Raw genomic sequence first — 18,652 nt, forward strand, 5'->3', positions numbered from 1 at the left:
GGGGGGGGGGGGGGGGGGGGGGGGGGGAATTCAAAATCTGTAGCAGAACTTTGAAAAAACCAATGAAATAAATTGTGTAAGACATTAAATACCCGTTTGGATACAACTTATTTGTGTCTGCATCTGCGTCTGTGTCGGTTTTTTTTTATTTATTTTAGAAGTGCATTTTAGCTTTTTTAGTGGGTCCAGTGTACTATTCATGGGACCTACAAACCTCTTTTTTCAACAAAACTTACATTAAAAATAGGTCCCATGATACTATTCATACATTTAAAAATTATTTTGATATAATGTTTTCAGTTTTCAGCAAAATAAGCAGTATCCAAACACAGCCTTAGTGTATGTTTGGATTGGGCATTTTGTGTTTTGTCTGTGGGTCCATGGGTACTGTTTATGGACCTACAAAAGTCATCCAAATACATATTTCAATATAAATTTGGGTCCCACAGCACTATTTACACATTTAAAAATTATTTTGCTACAGTGTTTTCAATAATAAGTTTTCAGTTTTCAGCAAAAAAGTGGTATCCAAACACATCCTAAATTCTTTAAGGGGAATTGATGATTTTGGAAATTGAAAATTTCCGTACTCTCTAATCATTTTTAGCAGTTTGCGCTAAGTGCACTAGTATTGATAGTGCTAAAAAGCTATATTGCTATTTTTAGCACCACCAAATACAAAAATATGGCTACATTGGTGGAGTCAAAATCATATTTTTTGGCTCCACAGCTACTGTGCATAGTTACTTTTGGCTGTGCAATGTAACTCATGTAAAATAATAATAATAATAATAAATTATTAAATTATTGTGTTTACGCTACTTTTTAATAATAAAAAATCTCTTTTGGTTGTGTTCACACTGCTTTTTAATGAATTTTTATATTATTTTAATCAAATAGTTAAAAATATAGATCTATTAATATTAGGTATATTGTAAAGTGAGAATGTAAAATAGATAAAATAGCTTTTTATGAAGCTATATTGCTAAATTTATGACTCCATCAATGTAGATGCTCTAAGAATTTACTCAATCTCCTCCGCAGAATTCTATTTAAAGTCCTCGGCCAAAGATGGTGACTATGGTAAAGTGCGGTTTTTATATCTTGGTTGCTGCTATCCACTAACTAAACAAAGCTGAGTGAATTAACTATTGACAAAAACAATTGAACCTTAGACAATAATCTTGGTCGACTTGGCTACCGACCTACAGATTCCTTTCCCCAATCGGTCAGTCATTGTATTCATCCTTAAAAGCAATGCTTGCTAGCTTCCTTCACATTAATATTTATTGTAACTCACAGCAGATCATAGCATTTATTATTATTGAGCAATCTCATCTGCTAATAGATTGAGAACTACTATTTTCATGCGTGATTAGCTGGATAGTCTTGGGGGAAATGGTTTTCCAGCTAAAATGGATCCCTCGTGCACCTTTACATACTCCTCTCATTTGTTGAACTAGGTATGGAAACTTTGGTACGAGTAATTCTTAGATACTCTTAAAAAATTATGCTCCTTTCTTCCACAATCATAATGGGGCTCACGCATTAAATTTATGATAAGATTTATCATGAATATGAAATGAGGAAGCATCATTTATCTATGCTTCAGAAATACCTAAGAATTTTCCCCTTAGTATCGATTCTTTGCCATTTTTACTCCCATTTTCTTCCACTAATTTACAAACTCAACCATCGGAGCTTACTTGGCCTACTCTCGGGGTTAGTCATACCAAAATGAGGTTTCTTTTCCTTAGTAAGGTACCCATTAGATTGCAAGGATTTATCATTGTTTGGTCCCCGTCAAAATACTTCTACGGTTCTGTCTTTTCTTTGAAAATTTTACCCACCTACAGACAACTTGATTTCCTTAATGATATAAGATCCACCGTCTTGAATAAGGAGTATATATTTCTTGGATGAAAAATACTAAAAGCAATATAAATTTTATTTTAATTAATTTTTAAAATTGACAACAATAATGTGATTGATGCTTGCTCTCCTTTTGATCTTGGTTTTCTTCATAAGATAGATCAGATTCACTGAACTAGAAAGACTTTTTGTCCCCTTCTCCCATTGATGTAACCATCACAATATTGAAAAGAAAAAGAAAAAGAATTGTAATTGATACCATATTCGTATATTTTTGGTTTTATATTCATCGGGCTAGAATCCAAATGATTCAATCAATAATTGAGCAATGTTACGTACATGGAAGTACCAACAACCCACGTCTCTCAAATTCTAGATCAGAAGGAATCTTTATGAAGATGGATGATAATTGATGTTGAAACTTAAAAGTTTCTTTTATTTTTCTACTTTATTTTTCAAAACAAAAAGAATCCAAGTCCCAAGATTTATATTGTGGCATTTGGTATCGTGAAGTAAAAGACAATGCGATCATGGATGTAATTTTCATACTAGAGTCTTGGATCACAAAGTGTTGTTGTAACATCCATGGACTAAAAGCCTAGTTAGTAACAATATAAAGTTGCTTTGTTTTTGTTCAAAAGCATAAGCAAGGCATGGTGATAAGTGACACCCAAAACCAAAAGCTTTTGTAAACATGAAGCTAGGCAAGACCAAGCAGGTGGGGCATGAAATTGAAAGATTAACAAACCAATGATTTGAATTTTAATCGATGGCCTAGGATGGATTAGACTGTAATGGCACACCAGAAGTTGGGAGTGTCCCTACATTGCAGCTAGGATTAGATTCACTTTGAAAATTTTCCTTGCTTTTCATCATAAAAAGAAAGAAATTCATAAAAAGGTTACTAATAAAACGAAGTTATGACTAGGATATCTGGATATAGATATATAAATTATTGATTTGGATTTGAAAAATATAGAAATTAGGATTTTGATTTTGATTTTGATATTGATAAAAAAATGATTGGATTGGATTGGATCCAAATTCTCTATTTTAACTCTTAATTTAGTGATGTCTCATCATGTATTTCATGCCTCAAATGAAAATTTTCACTCAGGAGTTTATCAAATGCTTAACTAGATTATAGTGGCCATAGTTGTTATCTTATGAGATCTTCTCAAAAAAATGTTATCTTATGAGAACATGAACGCTCATATTTTGACTTACATAAAAAGAATCATTGTTTTATTTCTTTATTTAACTCTAAAGTGAAATTTAGGCTGAAAAGAAAGCGTAAGATATTTAAAGCATACTTGCTCTTTACCGTTTAATTCGAAACTCATACAACAAGGGTTCGTTGCTCTCTAGATTTAGAGGATCTCTTCAATTGAATTCTTCAATTTACTCTCATTTTTAATCAAATGTGCGACACATGATATTTATTTGATTTTTAAATAACATATATCTTAAATCTATATAAAAACTATTATAAATTTGAGGATTCAATATGAAGGGATATCGTCAATTTCCTCTTGGCATGTGGGAAACTATGGTAAACAATATTTGAGTTTAATATGTTAAATATCCATAAATTTTTTTTTTTGGTTGAAAAAGAGTAAATTGTTTTTTGTTGAAAAAAGACTTGTTTTTCTTTCCCTTTTAAAGAGGAAAAGGTATATAGGGTAGCTGTTTTTCTTGTAAACCACTGGGTGGGCCAATTAATACTCTTTTGACACATCATAGGATTAACATGAATTTCACGCTGAGGGTTTTCAAGTTTCTATAGTCAATTAAAAATAAATAAAAATTTTGATGTGACTCCGTCACTGAAGTTTAGAAGAGATAATTATTAATTAGATTTTGCTAATGTTTGCTCTTAAGTTATCTATTCTTAGAAATATTTTTTCAAAAACTGAAAAAGTATTGACAGTTTTTTTAATTTTCGAAAAAATATTTTAAAAAATAGATGGCTTAATGTTTAGAGCACACATTAATCGACCCTTATTAATTAGCCAAGTTTGGATAAAGAATTCAAACATAAGTCAAATACTCAATCTATAGGCAAAGTTGAAAAATGCTGAGAGTTCACACTTAAGAATTTTCTCTAACAAGATTGAAAAATGCTCAATCTCCGGGGGCTTGTAGGCTTACAGCACCAAACTAATGTGACTAAAAAGAATAGTTGTTTTCAGCCAAAAAAAAAAGAAAGAATACTTACAATACATCTCACTTAGAGCATTAGCATTCGAGATATAAAATATATATACATATATATATATATATATTGCATCATCAAATACTACTTTATCTATTTTATCAACCTATTTTACAACTCACCCTACATCCTAATTTTAATTTTAATATACAATCTAATAAAATAATATAATATAAACCACCTAATAAAATAGTAAAAAAATATTATTCTCTCTCTTTTTCCCACTCACTTTTTCTCTTCACACACAACCACAATATAAAATAATATATATTTTTTTACAACTTATGAATTGTAAGGGCACTAGCATTAGGAGGTGTAAATACCTCCCAATTGCTATTTTACAACTTAAGACAGCAAAAACTTACTTCATCCCTACATCCTAGTTTTTATTTTTATATACAATCCAATAGAATAATATAATATAAACCACCTAATAAAATAATAAAAAATATTATTCTCTCTTTTTTTTTCACTCACTTTTTCTCTTCACACACAACTACATGTTAAAATAATATATATTTTTTACAACTTATGAATAGTAAGGGCACTAGCATTGGGAGGTGTAAATACCTCCCAATTGCTATTTTACAACTTAAGACAGCAAAAGCTTACTCCATCCAGATTTGTATACTTAAAAAAATTTGCAACCTATGAATAGCAAGGTTACATCTATATAACCTTACTATTCATAGGTTGTAAAAAAAGAAAATTTAATTTAGTGGTTGTGTGTGAAGAAAAAAAGATAGTGAGAGGAAAGAAAGAGAGAATAATATTTTTTATTATTTTATTAGGTAGTTTATATTATTTTATTGGGTTGTATGTAAAAATAAAAACTGGGATATAGAGTGAGTTGTAAAATGAGTTTGTAAAATAGATAAAGTAGTGTTTAAGAATGCAAAATATGTTTTTCTTTTGTATCCCCAGATACTAGTGCTCTAAGGTTGCATATACTATTCATAGGTTGCAAATTTTTTTAAGTTTACAAACTCGGATAGAGTGGGTTTTGGGTGGCTAGATTGTAAAATAGCAACTGGGAGGTGTTTACACCCCCCAATGCTAATGCTCTTCCAAACCCTCTAAGTTATGTATATAACAATATATTCTAGCTCTCTACTCTTGTTCGCAATTAATTATACAAATCTTTTCTCCTTACTAGTCACTGGTTCTACGAATTTTGAGCTGCCAATCGCAAGGCTAACCTTGGTTGTTCGAAGGGCTCTTGAAGATTTTGGGATTGCTCCAATGATTCCTAGCATCAAACAACAACAAAGAAACGACTGTGAATTATTTGTTGAATCTCATGGGTTAGGGGTATATAAGAGCAATTACATCAGCTTGTCTATAAGATTCCGTCTAATTTACACTTAAAACTTACTTTTTCTATTTTACACTATCATATCTACAAAACATTTGTTGGTGCAATTACAATAATAATAGAAATAACACAAAGAGAAACTGAAAATACTTCAGAATATTATTAACGTAAAGAGAGAAATTACACAACACTATTTGGACTAAAGCGCGGCGCTCGCTCTTTTTTAAGGAGATTCAAGCCCTTGGTTGGCTAAACTTTGTAACCGGTGCAGACCTTCTCTGACTTGTCTCCCCCAGGATATAACAACTCAACAAGTGTCGTATGGCTAGAACAACCTCCGCACAAAGTGTTGAAGCCCAAAACTCTACCAAAAAGAACATCCTTCCTTACCAAGAATCTCTCTATTTTTTGTTTGTGTATATTGTAATTGCAGTAACTTGGATTGAGTCTGAATAAGTCTATTTATAGGCTCAATGGGCTTCACGAAATTACTACCCAATTTATTCTGATTAATTAGGTCCATTATTCTGATGTAGTGGGTGTTACAAGATTAATTGCTGGATATTAATTTGATGGGCTGGAGTTACACAATTAATGGTTTGATAAGGAGTTTTTGAACAATGAAAAGGCCCAAACGGGTAGTCTATTAAGTGGGTTAATGGCTCTTTATTTTCCATAGTAAAAATGGAGTATTAATTCGGACTATTTACTTACCAACGGATATGGTAATTGCTCTGAATGGGTTGTCAAGTAGGAGGATCCAAGAGGCTGATTCATTTCCAATTTTGATACCTCCACTCTTCACCTCCCCCTTGCGCAAGTATCTAGCCCAATATCTGAGTCAATACATTTTAGTCCATTAATTACCACAATTAAAAAGAATAAAATAGTCTCTCTCCTTTTCAATGTGGGATTAAATATTTTTTCACTAACTCCTCATCTCCCACATCTTTATATTTATGTTATAGCATTTATTTATTTTAATAATTTAATATAAAATGCTCCAACAATCCCCCACTCATTTTACTATTAAATTTTTTAGTTAAAGAGATATTACCAGGCAAAGACGGCACTATGCATCATGAAGGTGTGCTCTGCATTAAACCTTCACTTAGTAAAACAGCGATCTCAACTCTAGAGTCGTAGTGGTCTCCAACTTGAACTAGGACTGTTTTAGGGAAATTAAGCGTCACTGCTTACACATAATAACCCAAGTGTTGACATGAGCTTTTATAACTAGCACTTTACGGCCGTGTGCTAATCCCGGTTTCATAAGTGTATTTGAGACTAAGTCCAAATCTCATAGGGAGCGGCCCCACCCCCACACTCACATAGGTGAAATTTTGTCAAGGGTACTCCTGTAATTCTAACACCCCACTCATACGAGCTACAAATTTCATTAAGAGTTTTTTAACTCATTCTCTCCACATTACAGGATAAATGCACTTACATCATAGGGATGAACAATTAAAAAATTATTTACAAAATAAATAATTAAGAAAAATAAATTGTGCATTTCTTATGACCATCGTATGATTCATTTTTCTCATTGAACCCAATTCTCAGGATCTCTGGTCCTCTATGGACTTTAGTCCCATCCCCCTCGATGTATTCCAGACTCTATCTTTTGCCAAGGCCTTGGTAAATGGATCTGCAAGATTATCATTAGATTTAATATAATCCACAGTTGTGATGCCACGACTCAAATAAGATCGCACGGTACTGTGCTTTCTTCTTATAGGTTTGGATTTACCGTTGTAATAACGGTTTTTAACTCTACCAATTGCAGCATTGCTATCACAATGAATTAATATAGGTGGAATTGGCTTTTCCCAAAGTGGAATTTCATATAACAAATCTCTAAGCCAATTTGCCTCTTCACTAGCTGAACCTAATGCTATTAATTCAGTTTCCATTGTTGAATTAGCAATTATTGTTTGCTTTTTGGATTTCCAACAAATAGCACCACTACCTAAAGTAAAAATATAACCAGTGGTAGAGAGAGAATCACCTGACAAAGTATTCNNNNATGTCAATGTCAGGTCTAGTACAATCAGTAGCATAATGCAAACTACCAATAATACTAGCATAATCCTTTAATTAAAAATCTCATCATCATTATTCACAGGAAATAAATGAACACTAGAATCAAAAGGAGTAGCTACACTTTTTGATCATGAAAATTATATTTTCTCAATATTTTCTCAACATAATGTGATTGATCAAGATATATTCCATTACATGCTTTTGTAATTTTCATACCCAAAATAAAATTAGCCTCACCAAGATCTTTCATATCAAAATGGCTTTTAAGCATATTTTTTGTCTCATTTATAATATGCATATTTGAGCCAAAAAATCAACATATCGTCCACATAGAAGCTAATAATAACATGTAAATTATTCCATGATTTAGAATAAATACATTTATCACATTCATTTGATTTATAACCATTCTCAATCATGCAAGAATCAAACTTTTCATGCCACTGCTTAGGTGCTTGCTTTAAGCCATATAGGGATTTAATTAGCTTACATACCTTGCTTTCTTGTCCAGGCTCTACAAAGCCTTCAGGTTGATCCATATAAATCTCTTTCTCTAGGTCCTCATTTAGAAAATCAGTTTTTACATCCATTTGATGAATTTTCAAATCAAAAATTACAGTAATAGCAATTAACAATCTAATAGATGTAATTCTTGTTTCCAGAGAAAAAGTATCAAAGAAATCAAGATCAGCTTTTTGTTTAAAACCTTTTGCAACAACTCTAGCTTTAAACTTATCTATTGATCCATCCGGTTTCAACTTTTTTCTAAGGACTCATTTACAACCTATGGTCTTACAACCCGATGGAAGATCTACTAATTTCCAAGTTCTATTAGAAATTAGAGATTCTATCTCATCATTTACAGCCTCTTTCCAAAATATAGCATCAGGTAATGTTAAAACCTCTTTTAAATTTTGGAGATTTTCCTCAATGTTAAAAACATAATAATCAGGACCAAAATCCTTTTCAACTCTAGCTCTTTTACTCCTTCTATGTTCCATTTCAAAATTTTCTTGATTTTGTAAATGTGAAGTAGAAGAACTAGATTGTGACAAAATATTTTCTTCACTCCCACTATTTTTCAATTTAAAAGGAAATTTTTCTTCATGAAAAATTGCATCACCAGAATCAAAAATTATTTTGTTTTCAAGATCAAAAAATCTATAGGTTGCACTATTAATCGCATAACTAAGAAAAGACATGTAATAGCTCTTATATCTAATTTAGGCATTTTAGGGTCAGTAAGCCTTACATAAGCAAGACAACCCCATACTCTCAAATATCCCAAATTTGGGTTATGTCCTTTCCACATCTCAAAAGGTGTGGTGTGTGACTTTTTATGTGGCACCCTATTCAAAACATGACATACAATTAAAATAGCTTCACCCCAAAAATGTAAAGGTGCACCATAATCAATTAACATGGCATTTGTTAACTCAATTAAAGTTCTATTTTTTCTTTCAGCCACACCATTAGAAGCTGATGAATATGGTGCAGTAGTTTCATGGATAATTCCCAAAGACTGAACAAATGAGTTGAATGTACTCGATTCATACTCACGGCTTCTATCACTTCTTATTCTTTTTATTTTTCTACCGAATTGATTTTCAACTTCTTTTAAAAAATCTTGAAATTTTTCAAAAGCATCACTTTTATTTTTCAACAAATAAATAGTTGTATATTTTGAGAAATCATTAATAAAAGTGATAATATATCTATATCCTCCACGAGTTAAAATTCCCTCAAATTCACATAAATTAGAGTGAATTAATTCAAGCAATTCGGTATTTCTTACAACCCTTTTATGAGGCCTTTTTGTAATCTTAGCTTGACTACAAGTTTTACATTTTTCAAAATATTTTAACAATCTTGGAATTAATTCTAAACTACTCATGATTCCCACATATCTACTATTTATATAACACAAACGAGCATGCCAAAAATTAATAGAAGAAAACATATAAACTGAACTAGTAGATGCTTTATTATTCTCAACATTCAATTTAAACATTCCATCACAAGCATAACCCTTGCCCACAAATAATCCCTTTTTAGTGATTAAATAATTATCAGATTCCATAGTTTGCTTGAAACCAGCCTTGTTAAGCAAAAAACTTGACATCAAATTCTTCCTCATGGACGGAGTGTAAAGAACATCTTTCAATGTTAGCACGCATCCAGAAGTGAATTTCAATTCAACCTCACCACTCTCAAGAACCTTGGTTTTGCTAGAGTCACCAAGCATAACAGTTTTTTCTTCTTCAAAAGGAGTGTACAATTTGAACAAATTTTTGTCATAGCAGACGTGCCTATTAGCAACAGAATCTGCCCACCACCCTTCAATATATTGCACCATATTGATGTCTGTAATCATAGCCACTAAATGCTCTTCAGTTACGTTAGCCTGCGGGACAGATTCACGTTTTCGAAATTTGCAAAATCGAGCAATATGCCCACTTTTGCCACAGACAAAACAGGATCTATTAAATTGATCTTGTAAAGGGGGTCCTTGGTTCTTATTGTAATTTTTATTCGGATTTCCCCTTCCTTGAGGTCTATTATTATTTTTAAAGGCTATCTTTTTAGGCTTCAATTGACTATTTCTAGGAAAATGATTTTTGAGCATATTATTATTGGCTGAAATAAGGTTTACGTTTGTGGTGGAATTACCATTGCTCTCTTGTGTCATGAGTGCATCTTGTCCTCTAGCCTTCTCCTTCACACGGATGGTGTGATCAAAGTCTCCAAGGATGTCTCCTTTTGTTCGTGCCGAAAGTCTTTTGGAACTCCCTTCAAGATTATGGTAGTTTGTCAATTATGCCAGCTACACCAAATTGTCTCCAATCTTTATGCCTTCGGATCTCGATTCTGCCACAATCATTTGGAAGTCTTGTGCTTTCCACCACCGATTTTCCATCCACCATTTGGTAACGGAAAAATCTACTAGCAGCATACTTCTTTGCACCTGCCTCCTCGGTATCATACTTGCTTTGTAAAGCTTTCCAAATTTTCTTAGCAGAATTGTAAGTTGTATCATAATAATCATAGAAATGATCAGCAAGACAATTCAATAGATAAGAGCGACAATTATACTCATCTTTTGTATACTTACTTATTTTTTCTTAATGGAGAATATATTTTTCATCACTCATCTCATCGGTAGGAACTTTTGATGGATTCTTGTCAGTGAGGATGTATGAGACTTTGAGAAGACTCAAGTAGAAGAGGACATTTCCTTTCCACCTCTTGAATTGGGCTCCTTTAAAGCGAAAGGGCTTGTTAAGATCTCCAACAGGTTCATTTGGTTTCTCTTGTGTTGATTCCATGTGTGTTGAATCTCCTTAAAATTGTTGATGCAATTACAATAATAATAGAAATAACACAAAGAGAAATTGAAAATACTTTTGAATATTATTAATATAAAGAAATGAATTACACAACACTATTTGGACTGAGGCGCGGCACTCGCTCTCTTTAAGGAGATTCAAGCCCTTGGTTGGTTAAACTTTGTAACCGGTGCAGACCTTCTCTGACTTATCTCCCCCAGGATACAACAGCCCAACAAGTATCGTATGGCTAGAACAACCTCTGTACAAAGTGTTCAAGCCCAAAACTCCACCAGAAAGAACATCCTTCCTTACCAAGAATCTCTCTATTTTTTGTTTGTGTATATTGTAATTGCAGTAACTTGGATTGAGTCTGAATGAGTCTATTTATAGGCTCAATGGGCCTTACGAAATTACTACGCAATTTATTTTGATTAATTAGGTCAATTACTCTGATGTAGTGGGTGTTACAAGATTAATTGCTGGATAAAGGAGGATCCAAGAGGCTGATTCATTTTCAATTTTGATACCTCCACTCTTCACCTCTCCCTTGCGCACATATCTAGCCCAATATCTGAGTCAATACATTTTAGCCCATTAATCACCACAATTAAAAAGAATAAAATAGTATCTCTTATTTTCAATGTGGGATTAAATATTTTTTCACTAACTCCTCATCTCCTACCTCTTTACATTTATGTTATAACATTTATTTATTTTAATCATTTAATATTAAAATGCTCCAACAACATTCACATTAGTTTATCTATTTTACAAGATATTTCAATAAAATATTCATTCTTCTCTATTTTTTTATTATTTCTCTCAACTACCATACGCGCTCTCTCTCTCTCCCCATTTTTTCTGATTTGTTGCTCTCTCTAAATACCCATTTCTAAACAGATAACCTCTCCCTCTCCCTCTTTTCTACCTTCTCTCATTCTTTCTCAAAAACTACCAACCCAACCAGCCAATCTTAGAACCACGCTGGCCGGACTTCTTCACCACTCAAAAACTACCAACCCAACCGGCCGATCCATGAACCTCTCATTCTTTCTCAAAAACTACCAACCCAACCGGGCGATCCACTAACCATGCTGGCCAGACTTCTTCACCCATCGACCCAAATTGTTCGCCACGCTGGCCGAACTTTTTCTCGACCCATTGACCTAGATCGCTCACCATCAACCCAGATCGCTCACCACACCGGCTGGACTTTTTCTCGACCCATCGACCGATATCGCTCGCCATCAACAGCAACCACAACAACCACATACAATAATCAAAAAAAGAACTCTCCGGCTACCAAGCCCACCAGTTCCAGTCAAGCACCGATCTATCTCTCTTTTGGTTTGTCTGTGTGGGTTTGTTTGTGTGTGGGTGTGTTTGTGTGTTAATTTTTCTGTGTAGATGTGTTTGTCTGTTGATTTGTCTGTGTACACATCTGAGGAAAAAGAAGATGAGGAGAGGAAAGTTGAGTTCGTTGAGCATGGAGAAGATAGAGAAAAAATGATGCGAACGGAAATTAATAAAATATGAAATGCACATGCTATAGTAACCGTGTATATATGCACGGTTACTGTAGCAATTGTGTATGAATGCACAATTATGCACAAGTTAGTGTGGATATTTTTTTTGCTCAAATTGTGTAAAATCAGCTACTTTTTTTCATTTTACACAATTATGCCCAAACTAATGTAATTGCTCTAAGAGAGCTTAATGCATGTGTACATAAGCGAGTGAATGTAGCAAACTTCTCTCAAGTGGAATACGAATATGCTGACAAATACCTATATATATATATATATATTTAACTCAGTGGAAAAAGAAAGATTAAGCTTCAGTAGTGTGCAGTAGCAATTAAATCAAAAGCAGAGCATGTTGCATCGCATAGAATCAGGAGGGATCGTTGCTTATATACATGTGGAGACAAAAGAGCTAAAAAAAAAAATAAAAATAAAAAGAACTTTCAGAAACTTATATACATGTGGAGACAAAAGAGCTAAAAAAAAAAATAAAAATAAAAAGAACTTTCAGAATAGTAGGAAATTATGTGGAAGTGGAACAATAAGTTAGAATTACCTCGTCTCTCTCTTTCTATATATATATATATATATATATTACAAAAAAATTTCATAGTCACTAAATAGCGCGATTTATAAATTATAAACAATAAAATAATGTTAAGTGGTCACAAATAAAAATTAATAACAACTTAATATCTCAAAGAAATTATACAAATTTGTTGGTCTAGTGCTCTACATGGAAACAACCATTCTTGTCATTTTTTCCAAGCATTATGAATGGCTCTCAAAAATTTGGGCTTTATTATTGTCAACTACAATTCAACTCTATGCAGATTCTCATCATGTCTTATTATTCTCAGTCACCGTTCTCTTGATTTTTACTAAGCATTATGGACGACTCTCAAAATCTTTACCTTTATTGTCGACTACGATTCAACACTATACATAATACATATTATTATGTTTGCCAATTTGACTCTTTTTGTTACTGTCTCGTTCAATGTTTCACACTCTCTTGTTTGTAAATTAATTTATTCGATTTCCGTCAAATCAAAAATCTATTAGTATCTTAGTCTGATATAAAGAGCAACAATTATTATGGAGCGAGCACCATAATAATTTCCCGAATAAGATAAATTTTGATGGATGGATATCTAGTGGTGTCTTAACCGTGCATAAATATTAAGAGATAACTAGTCGCAGACCCGTGTAATGTGCAGGAAAATTTGACATCATATTCTTTTTTGTTAAGTAAAGAATAAGAATAGTGGTTAAAACTTATAAGTAATAGTCCGAAACTCATCTTACAATGATGTGATTATATTATAATATATATATATATATAATATGAGTAAGACTTAGGTACAGTACTTAGGTGTTGTTCCTTAGATTCTCATTTTAAGATTCTGTCATATGGATTTTTTCTCATGGAAATGAAATGTATTTTTTAGTTCAGTAGCCACATGATGGCTAAATTTTAAGAGGGGAACTTAACAAACAACACCTAAGGTACTGTGTCTAAGTTTTGTCTATATAATATATTTTATCTAAGTAAAGAAGTCTATATCTTGATTTTTTTTGTATACATATTCTTTTTGGCAAGGAAACATAATGCACTTATTTTTTTTTTTAATCTTATTGCACTTTACTTTCAATTATTATATATGACATACATTATAATAGAGTGAGATATGCATCAAAACACAACAGAATTAAAAATGGAAAATGTATAATTTTTATTAGAGATTAGAGATTAGATCTTTTTTTTTTTTTTTAATTTATAAAAAGACTTTAGTATGTCTGACTTGTCATAATGTAATTTACATCATAATTTGTTGAATAATTAATGAAAATAATCATATAAAGCTAAGTTATAATCCCAAATACAAAGAAAAAGATGAACACCATACAATCCATACATATCAATCATAATATATTGTTTCCTCTTCCAAGTTTTCATAAGAAGTTAAAAATTATCATAGATTTAGATGAGATTAAAAGAAAATTAGCAAGAATTTATGTAGTATTCAATTTAAAAATTACAAATCCATTCAGAAAATAAAATAAACAAATGTGAGGCAAATGATTGTGTTCTAAATCAATAAAACACATTCCAATTCTTTAGGCATAAACAATTTTAATGGGTAAAACACAATTATGTAAAGAAAAATTGTAAACATGAATACAAAGAAATAGACCATCAATTGAAAATTGAAAAAAGAAAAAAGAAACATGGTATTTACAACCTCGGAAAAGAAAATCCAGTACAAACCATAACAATTGCAGTAGAAAGGCAAAGAAATTCAAGGGAAGAAAAAGAAAAACTGATCTCAAATTGACTTTCCAATTCTAGTTGTAATTTGGTGACTTCTAGTGTGGAAAGAAAGCAATTCAAAATCTATATTTAAAAAATTAAATTAGTGAGTTTTAAATCCAAAGGGAAGCAATTGAATGTTTTAATGGGGAGATAAGCCGTTTGTTTGATAAGGAGATAAAAAGTCAGAGAGAGAAAGAGAGAGAGAGAGAATGATTGATTACTGAATTTAAGGAAATTTGGATTCAATGGAAATTCATTAATAGAATAAACATTAGTTGTTTGTTTGATATATATATATATATATATATATATATCTGCTTAGTATTAGCTTACAATACATAACCCCAATAGTCATATTTTAAACCAACTCAGTAAACCCAACTTAAAAAAAAAAAAAAAAAAAAACTTAAAAATAATTATGCCAATTGATACCCCATTAATAACACCACTCAGCACAAAACAAATAATGTGATGATGTTAGTGATAGTGCGAATTTGACTTCATAAACCTTATCATACATAATTCATCACATGATGAAGCCAAGAAAAAAAAAAAAAAAAAAAAGATGATCATTGCATAAAAATTTTCATTATGCAATATTCCGTCTTCCATGTGTCATTGACTTTGCCCATGCCTTCTTATTCCACATGGATATTAGGTACTAATTCAATTGTCCCCCACAAGATATTACGAATAATTATAGTATTAGCTAGATGCTAAATGTATGAAACTTCTTTTGATTGATAGTTTTATGATGTAACAAGCTACAAGTTAACAACCACACAAAACCCTATCCAATAAAAATAAACTAAAATGTTTTTATCACCAACTGGGTTTTGTTTTTTTCCTTGGCTTCACATTACTCACCGGTTAGAAATAGATTAACTTGAAACTAATTAATCAAGCTTTATTTAGCTAAAATATCACAAGCAATAAGAAAGACCATTAAAGTTTGGTCTATGGCACAAATTCCGAGCTGTAACGTGTGGCCACTATGGGGCTTGAGACCACTCGTTTACTTGCACTATCCACCCAACGAAGATAACCGAAAACTGACTCCTCTTTCAGCCTTTGTGGACCTTCAATACTCAGCTTGAAACTTTGCTTCTCATTCTTGTTTTTGAACACCAATTTCTCTGGCGTGACACTGACTTTAATTTCTTTAATGGGTGTCACACTTGCAACATACGTTGATTGTCCCTCTCCAACATTGGTCACTGTTCTATGAAATTCTCGTACACTTTTAAAACTAGAATTGGAGCCCTTGGCATTGAAAAATGCAACGAAAGATGGGTAGTTAAGGTCCAAGGACTTGTTGGAACAATTATTTGAAGCTGATTTGGTGATGATTTGAATTTGTTGATTGGTATACTTTAGACCACATAGAACATTCACATAATCTTGTGCATTCACATCGTATATTAGACCAGGGTCTAATGCCTTGTTGGGATTGATGTGTCCAGCTCCAATGGCAAAAGGACTGGCTGGATGGTTATCATCACCAAGGTCTGTGATTGGTTTGAGTGTGTTGTCGAATGCATCCGATGTGGTCATCATGGCAGATCTAATGGCTGCAGGACTCCAATCAGGGTGTGCTGATTTCAATAGTGCTGCCACTCCTGCTGCGTGTGGGCAAGACATGGATGTACCAGACAATAAATTGAACTTACTATATAGAGAGGAACCGCCGTCACCGGCAACTGGGATTTTTGGTGGCCATGAGGCTAAGACTAATGAACCAGGAGCCATTATGTCAGGCTTCAGCACAAATGGGCAGCTTATAGATGGCCCTTTAGAACTGTAGCTACTAACTCTTGGTGATGGTTTGGTACCAAGAGTTGTCTTTTTGAACACAAGGCTTGCTTTTGGGTTGGACTTGCTGGTTTTGATGTAGTCTTTGACAGTTTCTCCATTCTTCATGTTCAAGAAAATTGCTGGATATGAGGTTTGGATGTAGAACTCCAAGTCAGTGACGTTGGTTATAAAGACGGCAGCTACCACTTTTGCATCGTCAACATTTTGAACTTGGTCAGACAATGAGCCTTTCTTATCTTGGCACACAACAATCTTGTACCCAACTTTCTGCAATGCCTTGAGATTGTCACAAGCATCAAAGAAAACGATTGGGATTTTATTGGAAGATGAATTCCATTTCCCAATATACAAAGATGAGCCCAAGAGTTGAACTCCATTGCCAAGAGTAACAACTCCATTAAAGTCACGGTCCATGGTACCAGCAGCAACGGTTAAAACCCATGGTATGCCATTGTGTAAGGTCTCAAGAAGAGGCCCTTGATTTCCTGCTGAAGTGGACACAAACACACCCTTTTTCAAGGCTCCAAATGTGGCTATGGCAATTGGGTCAGAATGCAATGGTACACCATCAATGCCCAATGATATGGATATGACATCTACACCATCCAAAATTGCTTGATCAATGGCAGCCATAATATCGGATGAATAAGAACCCTCATCCCACAAGGCCTTGTACATGGCCACTCTGGCTTTTGGAGCTATGCCTCTAGCAGTTCCTGTGGCATAGCCAAAATATGATGCACCTTGCACATAATTCCCAGCAGCCGTGCTTGAAGTGTGGGTCCCATGACCATCTGTGTCTCGTGTGGAATTATTAATGGTATTGGTCGCGTTGGGGTCTTTGGCAATTAGACCTTTGTTAAAGAACCTTGCACCAATTAGCTTCTTGTTGCAAAAAGATGTGTTGAATTTGGTGCCAAATTCACATTGACCCTTCCACCTTGAAGGAACTTCGGACATGCCCTTGTCATTGTAACTTTCACTTTCTGGCCAAACTCCTGTATCTACCACTCCAATTATGACATCTTGGCCATAGCTTGTCACTGGCCATAAGCCCGAGTTGCTACTAAGGCCAAGAAAGTCAGGTGAGTGAGTTGTGTCAGCCTTCACAGGCAAGTCCTTGATTGAAGAAACAAAACCTGGAGAGCTTTTTAAGGCCTCAAGCTCAGAAAGTGATAGACTTGCAGCAAAACCATCTATAACGTGAGTGTAGCTATAGATAAGTTTAGAAGTGGAGGTAGAAAATGTATTGGTGGTGCTAAGTTTAGAAGTTTCTAATGCAGAGGTTAGAGTAGACAAGTACCACTCTTGGTGGCTACCAAAGTCTGTGGGCTTCTCTGATACATCCATGTGAATGATGTAGTTATCAGATTCTGCTAAGGTGGAGACAAGGTGAGTGATTGAGAAAACGATAAGGCACACATAGTAGGGAATATGCGAAGCCATAATCAATGGGGTTTGGTTTTAGAGCACAATTGCAAAGTTGGAGTCCTTATATAGAGTCGAGTATGGGAACCCCGTGATACTCACTCTCTAACTACTTGTCTGTCCATAATATTAGTAGGGGACCTTGGCCTCCACTACAATTTTAAGTTTTGACCCCAAAGTTGTTGTGGATTTTTTTTTCTCTCTAATGATTCAATAGTTTGAGGAGTGGAATTTGAACCATAAACGCCTCTTTTTGCAACATTAAAAAATGACAATTGAACTACAAGACACTTGGCGTGGAATTTGTCTTTTAAAAATTTCTTATTTCACCAATTAACTCTTTCTAAACTGAATGTTAGACAAATGAGATCAGGACGGTTAACTAAGGTATGCCACGAATACAAATTTTTTGTACCTTTTTTTATGTTCAATGCATCACAACTTGTTATGTATTTATTTGATAGACTTGAGAAGTGAATATCATATAATATTATAAAATATCTAGGGTTATTTCCTGTCTATAACAAGAAGTCAAGAACTAATTAGGATCTTAGTCTAATAATAAAGAGTTATCATCAAGAGCAGACGCTATAAATTGAAACTCTCTCAAATTTATTAATATTATACCAGCTTTCTCATATGCTACTCTCATCCATCAAATTGTTACATTTGGTAAATTAACATACCTATTACAATTTACAAAAGATACTTTATGGTGAGAAATATCCCATACTAAGGACTGCAACCCACTTCATGTGCACTTTAGTTGGAGATGTAGAGATATCAAATGAT

General features: G+C 33.3%; 1 protein-coding gene across 1 annotated transcript; it reads right to left on the bottom strand.

Annotated features, from left to right (window-relative positions):
* Positions 1-15,338: 15,338 nt before the first annotated feature.
* On the bottom strand, positions 15,339-17,938 carry LOC112034083 (subtilisin-like protease SBT3). The gene has a single exon (XM_024066868.2). The coding sequence runs from the start codon at positions 17,876-17,878 to the stop codon at positions 15,575-15,577; it is 2,304 nt and encodes a 767-aa protein (XP_023922636.2). The 5' UTR covers positions 17,879-17,938; the 3' UTR covers positions 15,339-15,574.
* Between the last annotated feature and the right edge of the window lie 714 nt (positions 17,939-18,652).

The sequence above is a fragment of the Quercus suber genome, unplaced genomic scaffold (assembly GCF_002906115.3).
Source record: "Quercus suber isolate HL8 unplaced genomic scaffold, Cork oak 2.0 scaffold_361, whole genome shotgun sequence".
In the NCBI taxonomy this organism is placed as follows: Eukaryota; Viridiplantae; Streptophyta; class Magnoliopsida; order Fagales; family Fagaceae; genus Quercus; species Quercus suber.

Excerpts from the sequence above, each read along its gene's own strand:
- LOC112034083 (XM_024066868.2), bottom strand. The coding sequence starts at position 17,878 with ATGGCTTCGCATATTCCCTACTATGTGTGCCTTATCGTTTTCTCAATC.